This window comes from Girardinichthys multiradiatus, chromosome 5 (genome assembly GCF_021462225.1).
Source record: "Girardinichthys multiradiatus isolate DD_20200921_A chromosome 5, DD_fGirMul_XY1, whole genome shotgun sequence".
Taxonomy (NCBI): domain Eukaryota; kingdom Metazoa; phylum Chordata; class Actinopteri; order Cyprinodontiformes; family Goodeidae; genus Girardinichthys; species Girardinichthys multiradiatus.
Window position 1 is genome coordinate 3,937,124 of NC_061798.1, and position 18,807 is coordinate 3,955,930.

Here is an 18,807-nt window from a genome sequence, read left to right on the forward strand (position 1 = left end):
CCAAGTTGCTTGGCTATTTTCTTGTAGCCCAGCCCAAAGTTGTTTTCAGACTTGATTTAAACTGCAGTTTCTGCACGTTTCTTGTTTTCATGGGCGTTTCAGATCGGAGGAGCAAAAACTAAATTCTGCCTCAACTTGTTTAGTTCTGGTCCTGGGGACAGTAAGTAAGTAGCTCTCTGAAGACAAGAGGTGTCTGCATGGTTCATACTTAACAAACAACTCAGAAATGTATTTTGGCCCAAGCCCATTTAGTGCTTTATGGACCAATAGAATCAGAATAAGCTTTATTGCCAAGTTTGTACAAACAAGGAATTTGACTGAGGTACACTTTGATCCCAATAATAAAGAATATCTTTTTAAATGTACATATATACACAACTGACTTTACAGTAGTATATAATGTGAGATCAGTCCCCATACGCATGGTGTTGTTCTGGAACTATGACTGTCAAGGGTTCATCAGAGAAACATCCTGGGGAAGAAACTGTCTCTGTAGCAATTGATTTTAGCAGAAAGCATACTGTAGCGCCACCTGAAGGTAAAGAAGGTAAAAGTCTAAACAGTTTGTGTGCAGGATGTGTGGGGTCTGCAGAGATTTTAGCTTCCCTTTTCCTGACCCTAGAATTTTAAAGTCTATCCTTTGACAAACAGGAGCTAGTGCAGTGACTGAAGTTGGAATTAAGACTTAGAAATATGAAGGGACCATACTTTAAAAATGAATTGTCTTTAAAGCCTTTAAAACATAGTAATAACGGAAAAAATAAATTTTATTATATTTTAACTTCTGCCATTTAGTATTTCATTAAATCCATCACACACAAACGATTGTACAACCCCTGTTATTGAACACGCTGCTGGAGCATGGTTGAACTGGGTGTGTCATCTGACTTCTTAGGTAAATGGAATGGAAGATGAAAAAGCTAAATACATACAGTACGTGGTAATAAATAGACCAAAAAAGAGGACAGTCTGAATCAGGTCAAGCAGCTTTGAATCTGGATGAACAGATGTTCTATTCAGGTGGATCAGATATGTAACTGACTGTGTTTTTCCTCTTCAACAGAAAGCAGATATAGCAGTTGCTCCCCTGACGATTACTCTTGTTCGAGAAGAGGTGATTGATTTCTCCAAACCTTTCATGTCCCTGGGAATCTCCATCATGATCAAAAAGCCTCAGAAGTCCAAACCAGGAGTCTTCTCCTTTCTGGACCCACTTGCCTATGAAATCTGGATGTGCATCGTCTTTGCCTACATTGGAGTCAGTGTTGTTCTCTTTCTGGTGAGTCACGCTGTAGCTTTCTAAATGTGAAAATCAGCATTATTTTTAAATATAAATGCATACGCAAGAGATATTTCTAAAATTTGATGAATAACTTTAAATCATTTTCATTAACAATTCAAATAGCACCAGTAATTTACTGGAGCTGTGGGTCATCTATAAGCAGTGATGCTTATACTCAGTAAACTGAAAAATTATTCACCTAAGTTATGGGAAAATATTGTATATCACCAAGTCATTTTGAGAATCCAAGTATTCTACCTTAGGCATTGCTGGTTTGCTGTCTGGGCAACCTCAGCAAGCAGACCTGTCACTGTTTAGCAGGGATGCTGACCTCTGCCAACCAGTTTGAGCCAGTTTGAGGCTCGAGTCGCACTTAAGTTGCAAATATAAGAGACTTCAGACTTGACTTAGACTTGTGCCCTGAAGACTTGAGAGTTGACTTAGACTCCTGGTCTGGGACTCGAGTCTTGGTACCAGCTTTTATCTTTTATGTAATGAAGAGTGACGGGAAGACAGTATGTGAGCTACAGACTGCAGCTTCTACTCATGTTTTACTGTGAAAGAATGAGCTTGATTATTAGCCAGTAGCTTGGTGGATTATTATGGGATGTTGATGGCTCATAACAATCTGTTCATGTTAGCTGTAGTTTCATAATAATGACCACATGTATGTCTCTCCAAATGAACATTGTATTAAATGACTACAGATCATGTTACCTCCGACATTACATTCCCACTGCTAAGCTAGCTGGTACATTACAAGGGCTGAAAATATCTAAATAAAAGCACTTCCTGTTCCGCTCATTTAGAAGTGCAACACTCATTTATTTACTTACTACAGTTTGTCTCCTTTATTGTGTCATAATTTATTCCTTACATTTAAACATCTTTACTATTTAGAATTGAAAACAAAGATTTTAAATATAGATTTAAAAAAGTTTTCCAATATTATTAAAAAATCTCCAGTTCAGAGTGAGAAGAGCCCCAAAATCATATTTATTGAAATATATAATGAAGGAGTGGACAATCTGAAGACAGGGATGAACAACTGTTAAGTTAGTCATTAAAAAGACCTAAAAGTACTTAATTTGATTAATTCAGAAAATAATTAAAATATAACTCTTATTTTTAAAAGATTGTAAGATAATTAATGAATGTTCCTGAGGTCATTTAGGCCTAAGGTGAAACAATACAGGTTTGGATTCCTAAACTACAGCGATGCAGGGTTAGAGGTGACCTAGATGTTGGGGATTTGATGAGAAAATGTTTATTTCAGTTGTTAGAGACTCTACACTTGACTTGGACTTGGAAGAAAATGTGTTGTGAGCATCTTTGCTGCCAGGCTGAGATGAAACAATTTTACTAACAATGGTGTCTGGGTTTAAGGGTAGAATGATTTCCACCTAGGATGTTACAATACATTCTGCTCACCTGACAAGACAATATGTTATATTGGGTTTCCATACAAGATTACAACAATATTTTTGGGAAAACTAAAAATTTCATTAAACTACTAAATGATGTATTAATGAATGCAGAGTGATGAAGATGAACATGTAGGGTAAAAAAGTGACCTCTGAAGTTATCGATATTGATCTTTTTCTGTTCTGTGGTTATAGGGGTGTGATCTAAATTAATAAGAAGCTGGATTATTAACTTCCTTTGCTTTGTGTTATATGCTCTGAAATCAGTGGAAAGTTTCACTAGTTGTAAAGGAATGTGTTTGAAATCTTCAATATGATAATTAATTAATTACCATGGAAACGTTTCTCCTTGCAGGTGTCGAGATTCAGCCCTTACGAGTGGACACTTGAGGAGCCAGAAGATGGAGCACTGCCACTGACAACCGAATCAACCAATGAGTTTGGGATCTTTAACTCTCTATGGTTCTCGCTGGGAGCTTTCATGCGACAGGGGTGTGACATCTCACCAAGGTCAGTATGACCTATAACCGCTAATTCATTAGTTTTTTGTTTTTTTTTTGTTGCTGTTTTTAAAATAAACAGTGGTGTCACTGATGTTGTAGTAAGCATTCTGAAAACACAAATAATTCAATATAAGTCAGTCATTATTATAAACAAAGGATTATAATCGTCTGTCTAAATACAGGGTATTTTTGCAGTTGGCAAGTTATTTTTCCGGTTTCCATGCAGAACTTTATATATCAAATACTCTTCCATGTAAGGCAGTTTTTCTCTTCACTTTCTGCTGCTTCTGTTTTCTAAACATTGCATTCTCAGTTGGAAACACTAACTACAGAATTAACTAATTCACAGTAATTTGGGGTAGCAAAAACTAAAATAGTTCATGTTCCCATGCTTTGTTTATAGGAAACATGGTTAGGAGACGAAACTCACAGCGGAACCTGAACTGTGTGTTTTTGTGTGCAGGTCTCTTTCAGGTCGTATAGTTGGAGGGGTGTGGTGGTTTTTCACTCTGATCATTATTTCTTCATACACTGCCAACCTGGCTGCCTTCTTGACGGTGGAGAGAATGGTTTCTCCCATTGAGAGTGCTGAGGACCTTGCTAAGCAGACAGAAATTGCATATGGGACACTGGACTCTGGGTCAACCAAAGAATTCTTCAGGGTAAGGTCTTCTTCAATGATCATGGTTCCTCCTTAAAGCAATAAATGATTATGGTTCCATTCATACATGACTAAGAATAGATTTTGGTGCCTGGAAGCAAAAAGCCTTCATCACACCTCAACATTCATCATTTAGTAGTTTTCAAAGGTTCATCATATTTGTATTGTTTGTAAGATTAGTAAAAACCAACTGTTAATCAAAAAAGTTTTTTAATTAAGCCTGCTGCCGCAGTACCCTCTGTATTGTTTAGAAGTCCGGATATGGATTCATTCCACCAGTACCTGATCTACCTTGTAACCACTAGGACCTGTATGGGGTAATATGTGATTGCCTGTAAGAGGATCACATCCTAGAGCTCAGCCCTTTGGGGATTTCCCCACAGGTCTTACACATTGTTCAGGTGAATCCTCTTCGGTTAGCCGTCTCAACAGGATGCTGTGTAAGCACACAGGGCCTGTAATCTCGAACAATCGACTTGTATGATGAGGAAGTCATCCGTAATGTGGAGTTTGTGGTTGTGTGTTTATTATGGAAGTATGATCTGGAGTGAGCTGGTGAAACATACAAAACCACATTCCTGGTACACCTGTTGTGTTCCTCTCAGCATTCTCGTCTCCTTTATGGAATTTATCCGAGATTTAACATTTCCCATAAAGACTGAGAGGAGAAATGGTTTATACTTCCACTTCCATATTTCGCTCTATTTGCTCTACATCAGCTGTCTTTTTCCTAATCCACTGGCAGTTTGGGGCTTTCATTAGGTCTTAAGGTGGGTTTCTGCCAATGCTGCCCTGGCCTTTTTATTCCCAGGAAAGTATTTTCCTTACCACCAGAACCAGGACCAGAGGAAAACAACCCATCCTAGACACTGTCAAAACCTAACCTGTATATCTGCATATTAGTATATCAATTAAAACTTGCCTAGGAAATATTTACAGCTAACCTGTTTTATATGACCACACAAAAAAAAAACACAGCAAATGCAATTTCTGCCTAGACTTTTTATTTTGGTGATGAAAAACAGGCATTGACTTTACCTACAGTGGCCCGATCTAACAAAAAAATAACTAAATCAATTTGTCCTCTATGTCTCTTTTTTAGCGCTCTAAAATTGCCTTGTTTGACAAGATGTGGCAGTACATGAAATCCGCAGAGCCTTCTGTGTTTGTCAAGAAAACATCGGAGGGTGTCCAGCGTGTGAGGAAGTCCAAAGGAAAGTACGCCTACCTACTGGAGTCCACCATGAATGAATACATTGAACAGCGGAAACCCTGCGACACCATGAAAGTGGGAGGAAACCTGGACTCTAAAGGCTACGGGATTGCCACGCCCAAAGGATCCCCATTAAGGTGGGTGGATCAGTATAACAATGCCAGCCAACCTGCACTGCCATGTACCATTCACACTACTAACCTGCTGCCTAGCATACTGTTTCCCTCCCCAGTCACAGTTCTTTTCTCAATGAGACTCTCTGAGAAAAGGAATTATCAAGATACACTGACTGCTCACCTGCCAGAGAAGTCAGGTGTTAACTAGCCAGTGTGTGAGCTCCTGCTGTCTTCATGTGTAGCAATGCTCATAAACAAAAGAAAACACACCCTGGGGAGCACTTACTTTAGTCCCAAGCCTTAGAGCCAGTTGGGTTTTGCAGTATGCGAGTGTGATGAATGGGGCATGGCAGCTCACTACTCGTTGTTATAATAATCCACCTACCCTGATGACATCATCCCAGTGGTTTGTATTTTTACTGTGGTTGCCAACTCCGACCTATGGTTGGGGTGGTTACCGTGACAACTGGGGGAGGGTTGCTTAAGATGTCAGGTCTTAAAGTGTGCCTGTCGTGATACGATTCAATCAGGCATGTAAAATAGTCACTGACTTTCCTCATTTGCATCATTCAAACCTCAAAATCAAAGGCTAAATATAACAGTTATTTGAGGTTTTCTGAGTATTTTGTCAAGAATTTTTAAAAGAATTGCAACATTCCCAAGTATTTGATTGGTACAAAAAGAAAACTGTTGTTATTCTGTTTGCAGCATTCCAGTAAAGTTTCTGGTTGTTCCCACATAGAGCAAAACCCTTCAAATGTACAAATTTAAATTGATATTAGGGTCTTCTTTGTTTGTTTTTGCAATATTCTCTTTAAGACCTGAATCAAAGGATTATTGTTGTCTGTAAGTGTATGACCTAAACATTTATTTGTATGTGAATGTGTGTGTTTGTATATGGTTTTCTATTCAGACATCTCTAAAAAAAATCATCCTGAAAGCCACAGCAAAAGTCTTACAACTTAACGGCACATTTTATTTTATTATTTTTTATTTACCAAGAATGGTCTTTTTTTTAACTCAAATCCCTCATATACTCCAGTTATAATCCCTTACCTTGTATTTTAAGGAGGACATTTCTCAGTTGTTTATTTAAGAAATGGTTGTTTTTGTGCAAAACACTAAAATGTTTAGCCATATTCAATAAATTACTCATTTACCAAATTTGAATAAATTACACTGAAACCACAGACAGTTCCCATGTAATATTAAAACGAACACTGATCGACCACTTTATTAGGTACAGGTGGCTGGTACTGGGTTGGACCCCCTTTGATCTCCAGACCAGCCTTAATTCTTCATGGCATAGATTTAACAAGGTGTTGGAACCATTCCTCAGGGATGTTGGTCCAGATTTATCAGCTGCACATCCATGATGCAAACCTCACGTTCCACTAAATATCCAAGGTTCTATTGGGCTGACTGAGATAGGCTGGTGACTGTGGAGACCACTGGAGTACAGAAAACTGTGTTCTGTTGAAGAACCCAGTTTCAGATCACTTAAACTTGTGATATGATTTTCCTGCTGGAAGAAGCCATCAGAAGACAGGTGCTCTCTGGTCCTAAATTGATAGACATGGGCAGCAAAAATACCCAGGCATTCAAATGACAGATATGTCATATGTAGGGGTCCTTATCAGACTTATCGGACTGGACAATAGTTTTCCAAGCTGTTATTGTTCAGTGCTGGTGTGTCAAGTGTAGCCTAAGTTTCCCCCACTTAGCTGACAGGAGTTGTCACCTGGTGTGGTCTTCTGCTGCTGTAGCCCATCTGCTTCTAGGTTTGACATTTTGAGGATTCAGGGACGGGATTCTGCAGATCTTGGTAACCACCCGTGGTCATGTTTCAGTTGTTATACTGTTGCCTCTCCATCATTTTGAATCAATCTGCCTATTCTCTGCTGACCTTTAACATCAATGATGCATTTATCATCACAACTGCTGCTCAATGGAATCTTTTCTTTTGAGCAGCAAACCATTCTCTGTGACCCTGAGAGAAATTCTTTCACCTAAAGATCCTATAGGTAAAAATTGTTTCTCAAAAACCCAGACCAGCCCATCTTCACTTAAATCTGCTATCTTCTTAATTCTGATGCTCAGTTTTAGCTTCAGCAAGTTTTCTTCAATACGCGTAAATGCATTGGGTTACTGCCTTAGGATTGGCTGATTCCCTATTTGTTTAACAAGCAATTCAACAGGTGTTCCTAATAAAGTGGCCAGTGAGTGTATATGGACAGGGTATAAATAAATAATAACAATATGGTGTTGGTTGGTAAAAAGGTGGAATTTGTGAAACTAGGTTCTTTTCTTTGGCTATCTCCAGTTCCAAGTCGGTTATTGACACATGCTAATATTAACAAAAATGACTGAATATAAATAAAGGTACAGGTTGTACAGTTTTAACAAGTTCAAAAAATGATCTTATTCAGGGAAGATATTGCTTCAAGTTGTCTTCATTTATACGTTCTCTGGGGGGAAACAGTCACTGCTCTTGAAGGGTGTCCAGTCAATTATTTTACTTCATATCAATAAGAACAAATCCCAGATATGAAATTAAACTATTTTATTTAACAGCTGAACATCTCAGCGTCTTCAATAATATCTTAAAAATGAAAGTACATTGTTGTAAGTAATAGCACATCTCTTTATTAGATCAGGAAAAAATTATGGAATAATTTTATATTGAAGTTTAAAAAGTGACTTAATCATGTAATAGTTTGGCATTCTAAAACAAATACCTGCAGTTTAATTGTACAAATGAGTAGGAGTTCCCATTCTTGTGTGGACCTGATCCAGATTTTAAACCCAGCAGATATCCTTCACCACACTCCAGGTTGATTTGAATGAGTTTTAGAGCTCTTTGTATTGTTCAGCTGACAGCTCTCCTGTTCAACCAGCTACAACAGCTCAACAACTCTGCCCTTTAGCTGAAGACTCACTTACATAGTAAGATTTATCTAAATCCAATTCGCAGGGTGATCACATAATTTTTTTTTAACTCCTTGATTGATAACAACTTTTTAAAGAATGTTCTGCATAACCAGAGCATCCAGTTGTTAAATAAAATCGTTTTGTCTTATATCTAGACTTCAGAATTTGTCATTCAACTGCACATTTACCATGTACATTTGAGAGAGATTTAGTTGCAATGCTCTGAATAAAAACAGAAAAACAAGTAAAAACAAGACAGTAAAAATATAAGTATATGCAATGTAAAAAGGAATAAAACATATATAAAAGGACAGAACAACAGGAAGGAATGTGGCAAACAAATAAATGGATTTAAAAAATTTTGTACAGAAAAAAAGTATATGTAAGACAATCTAAAATTATGTACGATAATCTAAAATTATTATTTGGTACAAAGTAAAACAAATGACTAAACAGATAAGTTCTTATTTTTAGCCAGGGGTTGTTAAAGGTTCTTCTTTAGGGTTTGGCTGCCTTTGTTTTTGTTCTCTGTTAAAATTGCTGCTAAGTGTAATAATCTTAGTAGACCAGTTTGTGACTAAGACTCTTCAGTTGTGAAGCTTTCTGTTCTGGATTCTTGGGACCAATGTCACGCTGAAATATGAAGATGTTTGACAACCCTATGCCATCCACCTAGTATTGCACCATAGAATCTGACAGCACAGCTATGAGTTCATTAGGGGTGTAACGGTACTAAAGTGTAATGGAACAGAGCAGATTCCACTGATAGTTAGATTCTGTCTGATAAATACATCACCCAAGGGTGATCACTGCTGTCCTCCAGCAGAGGACACACATTTGTCCTTTTTTGCATTTTGTTAAGAGTCTCAACACGAACAAGTAAATGAAGAAACTCCACCACTGTACATAATAACAGCAATGCATGAATGGTTTGTCATCATAACATACAGGAGATGAAGACCCATCTCCTTGTTGTTGTTCAACAGAGAGCAAATGTTTCCGGCTTTCAATGATGCTGCACTGACAGCGGTGTGTGACTGGCAGATTTATGGAAAGCCATTGTGTCATAGAAACACGCTCTTTGCTGCGCCAGATACAATCCAATAAGGTAGTAAAGTACTTCCCCAGGGAGTTCATAACCCCTCTAACGCCAACATTACAAACATCCCTAAGTAGTGTCCTGATAGGTGGGAGTTAGGTGTTAAGCATTTTATTATTTGGGGGTTCTGAGTTGGTTCTGTATTGACTTACTGTATGTTTAGCATGAGGTTAAAGCCAAAACAATTAAAACAGTCACTTGTCAGATGAAGCTAATTTCCCCTTAGTTTAATCATTCTGAGATTTTAAAATTTAACCTTTCAGTTAATGCAACTTTTTGTTTGACATCTGGGGCAGTGTGTTGCTCAGATTTAACGAAAGTAATTCAATCAGTTTTAGTTCTCAGCTGACATATTTTACTTTGCTCTACATATTGGACTCTGTCTGAAACCTTCTTGGACTGAGCATGCTTTGTTTAGTTGTCTGTTTAAAATAAGATGCATAAAACTGGAATCTCTGTTTGCTGTTGTACAGAACCTGTACTGAAAGCTGAGCTCAAAACTGAGGCATACTAAACTATGGCATGTGTTCGGTTTCTCCCCTATTAGTTCACATTTTTATCGTTATCCCCAACAGCACTGTCTGAACCAGTATGGAGCCTCCACTCTGTTGAGCCCCAAACACATGGTTAGCACGCAGGACATAGGAATGGATGTGGAAATACCTGGAGGCAATAACTGCAGTATTTTACACAATGTGAGCTAATGGTGTTTTTGTTCTGTTGAACGGGCACTGAAGCTCTGTAGTACCTTGTTGTAATGTAGCTGTCAGATGTTTTAACATTTCATTAATGCTTTTTCAACATTGTTATGTTGAGAGTGTTGAAGCAGAACATTTTAGATAAAACAGAGAACATTTTCTATTATTTTAAAAAGCAGCCAAAGCTCTAAGATGAACCTCAAGAAACCTTAAGAACTTGCATGTATGCCTGGTTTTTGGAACAACTAATAACATTGCAAATCTCTGTTTGTTTTCACAATGAGACACATACACAATTGCTGGAGATGAACAAATGAATGTTGATGCATCTGTTAAATTTTATGGACCATTACTTTATCAACTTGTTGCTAGGTAAAATGTTAAAGAACAGGTCACAAGTTTTTAAAGTCTTACCAGTAAATAACATCATCCCTGCTGAGGAATATCTAAAAGTTAGTCAACAGGAATTCCTATTGGGAGGACTGGTGTAATACCACGGTAATCAATATATACTGTATGACAGCTTCCACTGTTTAGTAGACAACATACTGGACAGAGCAGAAATCTTAGCAGAGAGTTTATACATTTAGAGCTCTCTCATATTACATGTTAACTATTCTTCTCTGGTAAGGTGAAAACTTTGAAGTACTTGGAACAAACTTTATTAGCAGACCAACACGTTTTGGTTTGTGGGCTTCTTCAGGGTCATTACAAATCACCACACAAGTTGTATTTAAATAAAAAGCACAAAAAATTCAAATAAACCAATGATATGTACCCACATACACCAACTGACCAGCCAGCATACAGGGAGATGGTACTTGCTGACTGGTTAAACCAGTGCCCAGTTAGGCTCTGGCTGAAAACACTTTGCCTTTAAAGGGAACATAACATCCCACACTTAAAAACAGCACCTCTTTCTCAGAAATGCACAGTAAATTCAAACAAACAAAAGCCACAGACTGCACCCATAGGAACTAAAAATTATAGTATTGTGATAAAGGTTTCAACTTGATAACAATAATAGGCAACACAATTACAAGTTTATTTCTACATATAGATGCTATAATATCAGATTAAGAAAATTTTAAAAATCACATTAATAAAAAACATAAATGTAACAATGGGGTCAGTCACAGAAGCACATGAATAGATAGATCCTCATTCATGTGCTATAGGAGCTAAACTCTTTAGGTAAAATATCAAGAACACCTCTCTCTTTTTCCTGATAAGATTAATATTACCCCCACTTTGGCTGGGTTTGATGGCTTTGATGCCTATAAAAACCAATGAAGGTGAGCTGCAATGTTTTTTATTAAAAATGTCTTACAACAGGACTAGTTAGATCATTCCTCTTAATGAAGCTCTGTAAGAGTTCGGAGTTCGTTGACCCTCTTCATGCACCTTGGAAGTTGGTGAAGTTGTGCCAGAAACATTTAGATCTCAACTATTCTTCTCTGATCAGACATTTTCCATTAATGCCGATGTAACACTGGAATTTAAATATATTAGTGATTTTTGAATGAATCAGCAGGTTGAATCAATGGATGTTTTGATAGATTAATGAATGAATCAGCATGCATATTTGTTTGTGTTGCATGTTTGTCACTCATGTTGTTTCTTATTTCTTTGTCTTTTCAGCAAGCTGCCAATAGCTGTATGGCTCTCCGTTCCATGCCTTCTCTCTCTCTCTCTCTCTCTCTCTCTCTCTCTCTCTCTCTCTCTCTCTCTCTATCTCTCTCTCTCTCTCTCTCTCTCTCTCTCTCTCTATCTCTCTCTCTCTCTCTCTCTCTCTCTCTCTCTCTCTCTCTCTCTCCTCTCTCTCTCTCTCTCTCTCTCTCTCTGTCATTCTCGGCATGTTTTTATTAAGAATATGTCATTTTCAGCTGTTAAAGTCATTTGGAAGATTATCACTTAAGTGATCAAGAAAGGAAAGACTTTTCCTAACTCCAGGTAGCTGAAAAGCTACCGGAGCAATATTGAGCTGCAGGGTCCTTACTGACTATATCTTCCTCTCCTTCCTAATCCAGGGTCTACATCATTACATTTGTCTATGATTACATTGCTCTCATTTACCAAAGGCAGTATCAAAAAATCTACTAAAATGAGGTTTGTCAGCCTTGTTTCAGATCTGAACAGTGTTTAAGATGAAGATCAGGCAATAAAGCAGCACCCACCTTGTTTCCATTAATATTGGACATAACAAACAAAATAAGCCAATTGCTGTGCATATACTCAGCCTGGAATAGTTCCAGGTTGTGACCTTTCAATAATCCACAACTATATGTTGTCACTCAAGCATTTACTGGCATTTCAGCTCTGAGTACTGGTCCTCATTTCTAAAACAATTGCTTTGGTTTAATTTAAATAATGTCTTAAGACACTGTTGTGTTTGAAATATATTATACATGATGATAGTCAAGTTTTCTTACATAAGTAAAACAGTCTCCTTGAGCAAAGCGTATCTAAACGAACTACAGCAGTTTCACTAATATGCACAGTTCGTTTTTTCCTTCCTCATTCATTTATTTTTTTAAAGAACTGTTTATATGTTTTCTTTACTTTTGCACTTATTTATATTTAGTCATGTAGCAGATACAGGTCACATCTAAAGTAGAAGTGCAGTATTTATACCGTGTAAGTTTTTCACATCTTGTCACATTACAACCACAAACGTCAATGTATTTTCTGGGATGTTATGTGATAGACCAACACAAAGACGTGTATAAAGAAAGCATAGAAGAAAAATGATTCATAATTACTATAAACAACAAAATTTACAAACAATAATCAAAATAATGTGACTTAGCTGACAGCTGTAAATACAATCACCTACAACTGGATGCCTTTAAATGTCACCTAATTTTTAACTAAAGCTCATCTCTGTGTCATTCATGCTGTGTATAAACCCAGCTGTTCAGTTTCTGCCCTCAGACGGTTGTTAAAGAACATTAGAAAACAAACAGCATCATTAACACCATAGAACACAACAGACAGGTCAGGGAGAAGGTTGTAGAAAATAAACAATATATGTGAACATCTCACAGAGCTCTGTTCAATCCATCATCTGAAAATAGAAAGAGGAAATAACTGCAAACCTACCAAGACATGGCCGTCCACCTAATCTGACAGACAGAAGCTGACAGGCAGAGTCTGATACAGAAGCAGCCAAGAGGCCTACAAAAACTCTGGAGGAGCTGCAGAGATCCATAGCTCTGGTAGCGGAATCTCTTGATAGACCAAGTATGAGTTGCACCTTCTTGTCATAAAAAGTCTCATTTGCACTTTGCCACAAGCCACATTGGGAACACATCCAACATGTGGAAGAAGGTGCTCTGATCAGATGGGACGAAATTTGAACTTTGCTCTATATCCAAAACGCTATGTCTCGAGGAAAACTAATACTGCACATCACCCTGAACATTAAAACATGGTGATGGCAGCATGATGCTGTGGGGTTGCTCTAAGACGTAAATCTAATTTAAAATTTGCAACAAAGAAGAATGGACAAAAATGTGAGCCTGAAGATTTCTAAATCTGGTAGAGACATACATCACAGAACTAGTAGTTGTAACTGCAGCAAACTGTGATTCTGTTATGCATTACCTAAGTGTGGTTGAATACAAATCCATCCCACAGTTTTTGAAAACCATGTATCATTTTCCTTTCCACATTACAATTACAGTTGTTTTTATAATGTACCAAATAATTATGCCACGCAATAAAATGCAAATTATCTGGATTTTTGTTTTAGATCCTGTCACTCACAGTTGAAGAGTACCTATGATAAAAATTAAAGACTTCTACATGCTATGGAAGTGGGAAAACCTGCAAAATCAGCAGCATATCAAATACTTGTTCTCCCCACTGTATCCACCACTCTGTGTTGGTCTATCACATAAAATCCAAATAAAATATGTCAAGGTTTGTGTAACGTGTCATGCTGAAATACACTAGGTTTAAATGGAAAATAATGTAATTTCCTGCCTGTTTTATGCAATGAAAGCTCAAAATAATAAAACAGGTGTGTTTTGTAAGTTTTAGGTGCCTAAATATTTCATATAATGGCAAACAATATTATGATATATCATAGCTGCAAGTCAATTATTTGTAAAGTTAGATAGAACGTCTTTAGAGACAAGGGGTTGCAGCAGCAGACTAGATGAAGTTTGGCTTCTTTTTGGCTGTTATGTTTTTTATTATTCAATCATTCATTCATCTTCTATACAGCTTATTCCATAGTGAGTCACGGGGGGAGCTGGTGTCTATCTCCAGCAGTCTACGGGCAAGAGGCAGGGTACACCCTGGACAGGTCACCAATCCATCGCAGGTTTTTTATTATATCGTTGAAAATAAGCTAAATTTTTCCTGCCATGACATCCAAACACCTAGAACTCACAAAACAAATTTTTAAGGCTTTTTTGTGCTAAGCCCTCCAGGCGTTGCTGACTTGGAGAGCACCACGCCCACCACATCACCAACTGAAAACCAACCACCCCCACCCCCAAGCATTACTGAAAATAGAGGACAGAAGGATCTGTACAAATAAAACTCCGTTAAAAGAATTTTTTTTTTTATCATTGCTCATTTGCTTATATAAGCTCATTACAGATCATGGCTCACTAACCTTTTCCTCTTTTTTGCACAATTCAAAATGCAGAAGTACAGCACTCAGTGAATGACAGCTTTTTTTTTACTTAATATTTGAAAGAAAAACAACTGTTGGCTCACTATGTGATCACGTGTTAAATTAATCCTAGCTACTGTATGTGCCGGTTAGTGTGACTGCTGTAGTTCAGAACTAATGTTGCTACAACCCCTGGAATCTCTACTCTTGGAGGATTTTTGGTTTTGCTTTGTGGCAAATAAATGATGACAGCTATGAGACAAAACTGCATATTTAACAGCTGAACTCTCTGGTTTTGTATAACATACATAAAATGCAATTACATTACTGTAATTAATGGCAAATCTTATTTTACATCAAGTTCAGGAAGTTATGTACCCACCTTCTAAGTCACATTTCTAAAACATATACCTGCACATGTCATGTTCTGATTTAGCTTTCTGACACACATGCAGAGAGAACTCAAGACTGGGTAGTTTTATTGTAAAATGAAACAGGTGAGCTTGGGTTACTCTGGTATCTGGAAAAGGAAGAACTGAGGTTGAAGCCAGAATGGAACTGGAGGCAGCAATGTCTGAAAACATATACAGTTGTTGTTGGCTTACAGTCCTCTAAGTGGAGGTTGCTCTGAAGGGGAAAAGTTCAGTCCGGTTTGAGGTTGAGGTGCTGGGCCTGATCTAGGGGTTGAGGATTCCAGGAAGTGCAGGAGCACAGTTGGAGAGCAAGCAGGTTGAAGGCGTGGGAAGGAAGGAGCCTTGCAAGACAACCGTGGAGGTGTATGTTTCTATGGAGCTTATGATTAGGCAGGACAGGACTCGAAGGTGTCTAGGACTGAGAGCACCGAAGATCTTTGTCAGAAAAGTACTTCCTCTGGTGTGTCCTGCAAAGGTGGAAAGGACAAATCATGAATGATCTAGAAATAAGAGTTCTTAAGAACATCTCTGTAATAAACATAGGGGTTGGCTTGACTAGCTACTAGTGATGGTTGACTATCAGGCACTGAACAATTGTCAGAGAGCTTCTCAAGTATCCTGATGTAGATTAGCACATGGCAGCCAGGTATGACTACAGTGCTCAGCCAAGGCCATGCCCCTCCAGACACTAGTCCTGCAGCCTCTGGAGAGAGAACACAAGCACACCCAGCACAAACTTACCCCAAAACCATGACAGCACAAGTTTAATTCTGCAAATGAGTCTGCAGTAAAAACAGATGCTGCCAGACATTAGGCAACTGTTTCCCATGGCTATCAATGGAAAGGTTCTAAAACTCCTTTAATAAGGTGTTACAAAAAGATATTGATTACTCCCAGTGGGCTGAGTCTAAAACACATAGGGCCTGATCTTCAAAAATCCCAGATAGCTGCTAATTTGTGTGTACTATAAATAAATTGCACGGGCAATAAGTGGGTGCGATTTTCAAAGATTGCGTGTGCAATGGATAACAGCTACAAAACAGATGCAGACCGCCCTATTTAAATGAGGAAATTGTGTGTGCTCCTGGCTGAAACGAGGAAAAGCGAACAGAGCAAATCATCTGCTGTGTTGCTAGAAATATGCAGGGATTGTTACGCTGCATCATTAAAAATGATCCAGTTGCTGAATTTTTCCTTCTGGTTCGGCCCTTGCTCTTCTGCACTGTTACAGTTAGTTAATTTTTGTTGTATTACTCAGAGCAGGTTTGTCATCTGCCTTGAGGAGATTATTTCTCTTATCTTGCTCGATGTAACTTGCAACAAATTGTCCAATCAATGTTAACAATATGAAAGACAAATATGTCTGGTAATTAATTTGTCTCCCTTGATCTTTTAATTATTTTCGGAGACTCACCGGGTCCTGTTGTTTTTTTATATGTTTGAAGAGTTCGGAGTTTATCATAAACAGACTCAATATTTAAGCCTGAACATAATATTAGCAACATAAAAATAGATTGTTGTAGGCGTTGGCAATCTGTATGTTATAGCTTTTCTAATTTTAAAACTACATAAAAAACTACATAAAATCCTCTATTCTCATCTATTTTTAATAATTTTATTTTTGACAACCCAAATCTGTTGGCACATGTACAGAACATTCTCTCTCCCTGTCATGTGTCATTCTATCTATGCCTCCTTCTGGCCAAAGTGACAGCAGACATTTTTGCGTCCCAGGTAGCACCTGTATTTTAAACGTGCTAAATCCACACGCAAAAATTGCGCCTGCAAACCGTTTCAGGCTTTGAAAATCGTCATGTGGGTGGTAAGGGATAACATTTGCATATCCTCCTCCCATGAATTTGCGCGTTCAAATAATCCTCATAGGTTTTGCATTAACATGAAGGCAGACACGCTAAAAAGTTTGCGCCCACAGATCCACTGATTTTGCATACGCAATCCGGTTACCACCTCGCTTGTAGATCAGCTTTGCTGACGCAAACAGGTTTGCGTTCGGTTTTGTACACGCAAATCTTTTGAAGATCTGGCCCAAAATGTTCATGTTGTAAAAGGAAAACACATCAGGAACCTCAAGGAGGACCTCAAAGCTCTAGGGTAGAAACAAGAGTTGTGAGGCATCAAGGAACTGGTTTATGGAAATAAGATTATCCTCCTTAACATCTCACCAGTGGAAAACATGCTTGCAGTGGGCAAAAGAGAAGCAGCGCTGTACTGTGGATAATTGGATAAAAGAGGGATTCAGTGATAGGTGATGATGCTGGAATGTTTGTGTGATGAAACATATGAAGATGACTGTCGGAAGAAAAGCAGCACATGTCTAGTCATTGATGAGCAGGTCAGGGAAAGGAGCAGGGCAGATAGCAGCCAGTACCTCTATGAGGAATACACAGGGGGGCATGCTCTCACTTCATCAATCCAAAGTGGGCTTGGTGATGATGAAGCCATTTTTCAGGATGACAATGCTTCTCTTTACTGGTTATGGTTTTGTTTTGGTAAAGTCCATGCCTCAAAGAATTCAAGATGTCAGGACAACCAAAGGAGGTGCAACAAAGTGCTAATTGTTCTTTTTTGGCTCATGATTTCATTTTTTTTCCCCTACATGATTAAAAACTGATATGTCAGTAACTGCAGTAATGTAATTTATTTGGTTAAGTGTGTTTTACAAAATCAGAATTAAGTCTATTATTTTGCCACTGCAGGAGCAGTAATTCCATATTGTTGCCAAGGGTAGGTCCGACCCTGTCAGTTTGTCGTCATACATGACACTGACACCTTATCACCTTTTGAAAGCAACTGCATGTCCAAAATGGGCTTTTGATCCGATGTTATTTAGTCAGCAATAAGTACACCAAATCTGGTTGAATTCATATTTCTACTGATTTTAAGCACAAACGACATAATCTGAGACATCTCAATGCTGCTCTAATCTAACCTGGGAAAAAAGCTAAATTCCAAATGTTTGTTTTCTGTACAGGAATTAAGAGTATGGTAAATTATAAGTACTAATAATATGAGCAGTATGTTTGTTGCTGATCTACATACATTTCAGAGGATTCTTACTGACAGCTGAAATGAACTGCTAACAGCCACTGTGTTCATGTAGAAATGCGGTGAACCTGGCGGTGTTAAAGTTGAACGAGCAGGGGCTGCTGGACAAACTGAAAAACAAGTGGTGGTATGACAAGGGAGAATGCGGCAGCGGAGGAGGGGAGAGCAAGGTTAATACACACACTCACACACCAACTAACACACACATGCACACGTAAAGTAGAAAGCAAAACAGAGAGGTAAAACTGGGTTAGACTGTTATATGTGGAACATGTGAAGAAGCAGCACAGTCACAGGGCCACATGGAAATGTTAAGGGTTGCTGGGACGTAAATTTTGAGCTGCAGCCTTTTCCAGAGATCTAAAAACAAAAGCTCAACTAAAGCTTGTGTAGTAAATCCAGCAGGTGGTTATACTCACTGCCAGCACGTGGCACTGTACTCTGTTCTGCTTCTTCTTCTGTTATGTTGCAACCTGTCTGGTTGAGGTCTGATTTAAAATCTTGGTGAGGGTCAGCTGACCTCAGACCAGATGGCAGCAACATGGGCACTGTTTGCAGAGAGTTTGTATGAGTCGTCCAAACTCTGTGTATCACAGGCTCCGGCCTGGCAGGGAACTGCAGGTGAAAAAGAAACAGCCTTTCATTGCAGCACCTCTTATTATCTGTCTCAGAGGCTTAACAGAGGACCCCAGCTGCAAAAGACTTTATTTGTAAACACATTATGTAGAGCTCTTCTAATATTTGCCAGCTATGTGGCCTGAAATATTCAAGCTG

The 18,807-nt window shown here is 38.3% G+C and overlaps 1 protein-coding gene across 4 annotated transcripts in view; it reads left to right on the top strand.

Moving 5' to 3' along the window:
• Window positions 1–18,807, top strand: part of LOC124868039 (glutamate receptor 2-like) — a 133,507-nt gene that overhangs the window by 77,576 nt on the left and 37,124 nt on the right. For 2 of the 4 annotated variants that reach the window (XM_047364809.1, XM_047364807.1), the window contains exons 13-17: window positions 1,064–1,279; window positions 3,062–3,216; window positions 3,673–3,871; window positions 4,973–5,220; window positions 18,089–18,203. In XM_047364809.1, the coding sequence (XP_047220765.1) occupies window positions 1,064–1,279; window positions 3,062–3,216; window positions 3,673–3,871; window positions 4,973–5,220; window positions 18,089–18,203 (933 nt within the window). The remainder of the gene's footprint in view (window positions 1–1,063; window positions 1,280–3,061; window positions 3,217–3,672; window positions 3,872–4,972; window positions 5,221–18,088; window positions 18,204–18,807) is intronic. The other 2 variants (XM_047364810.1, XM_047364808.1) reach the window with 1 other exon arrangement.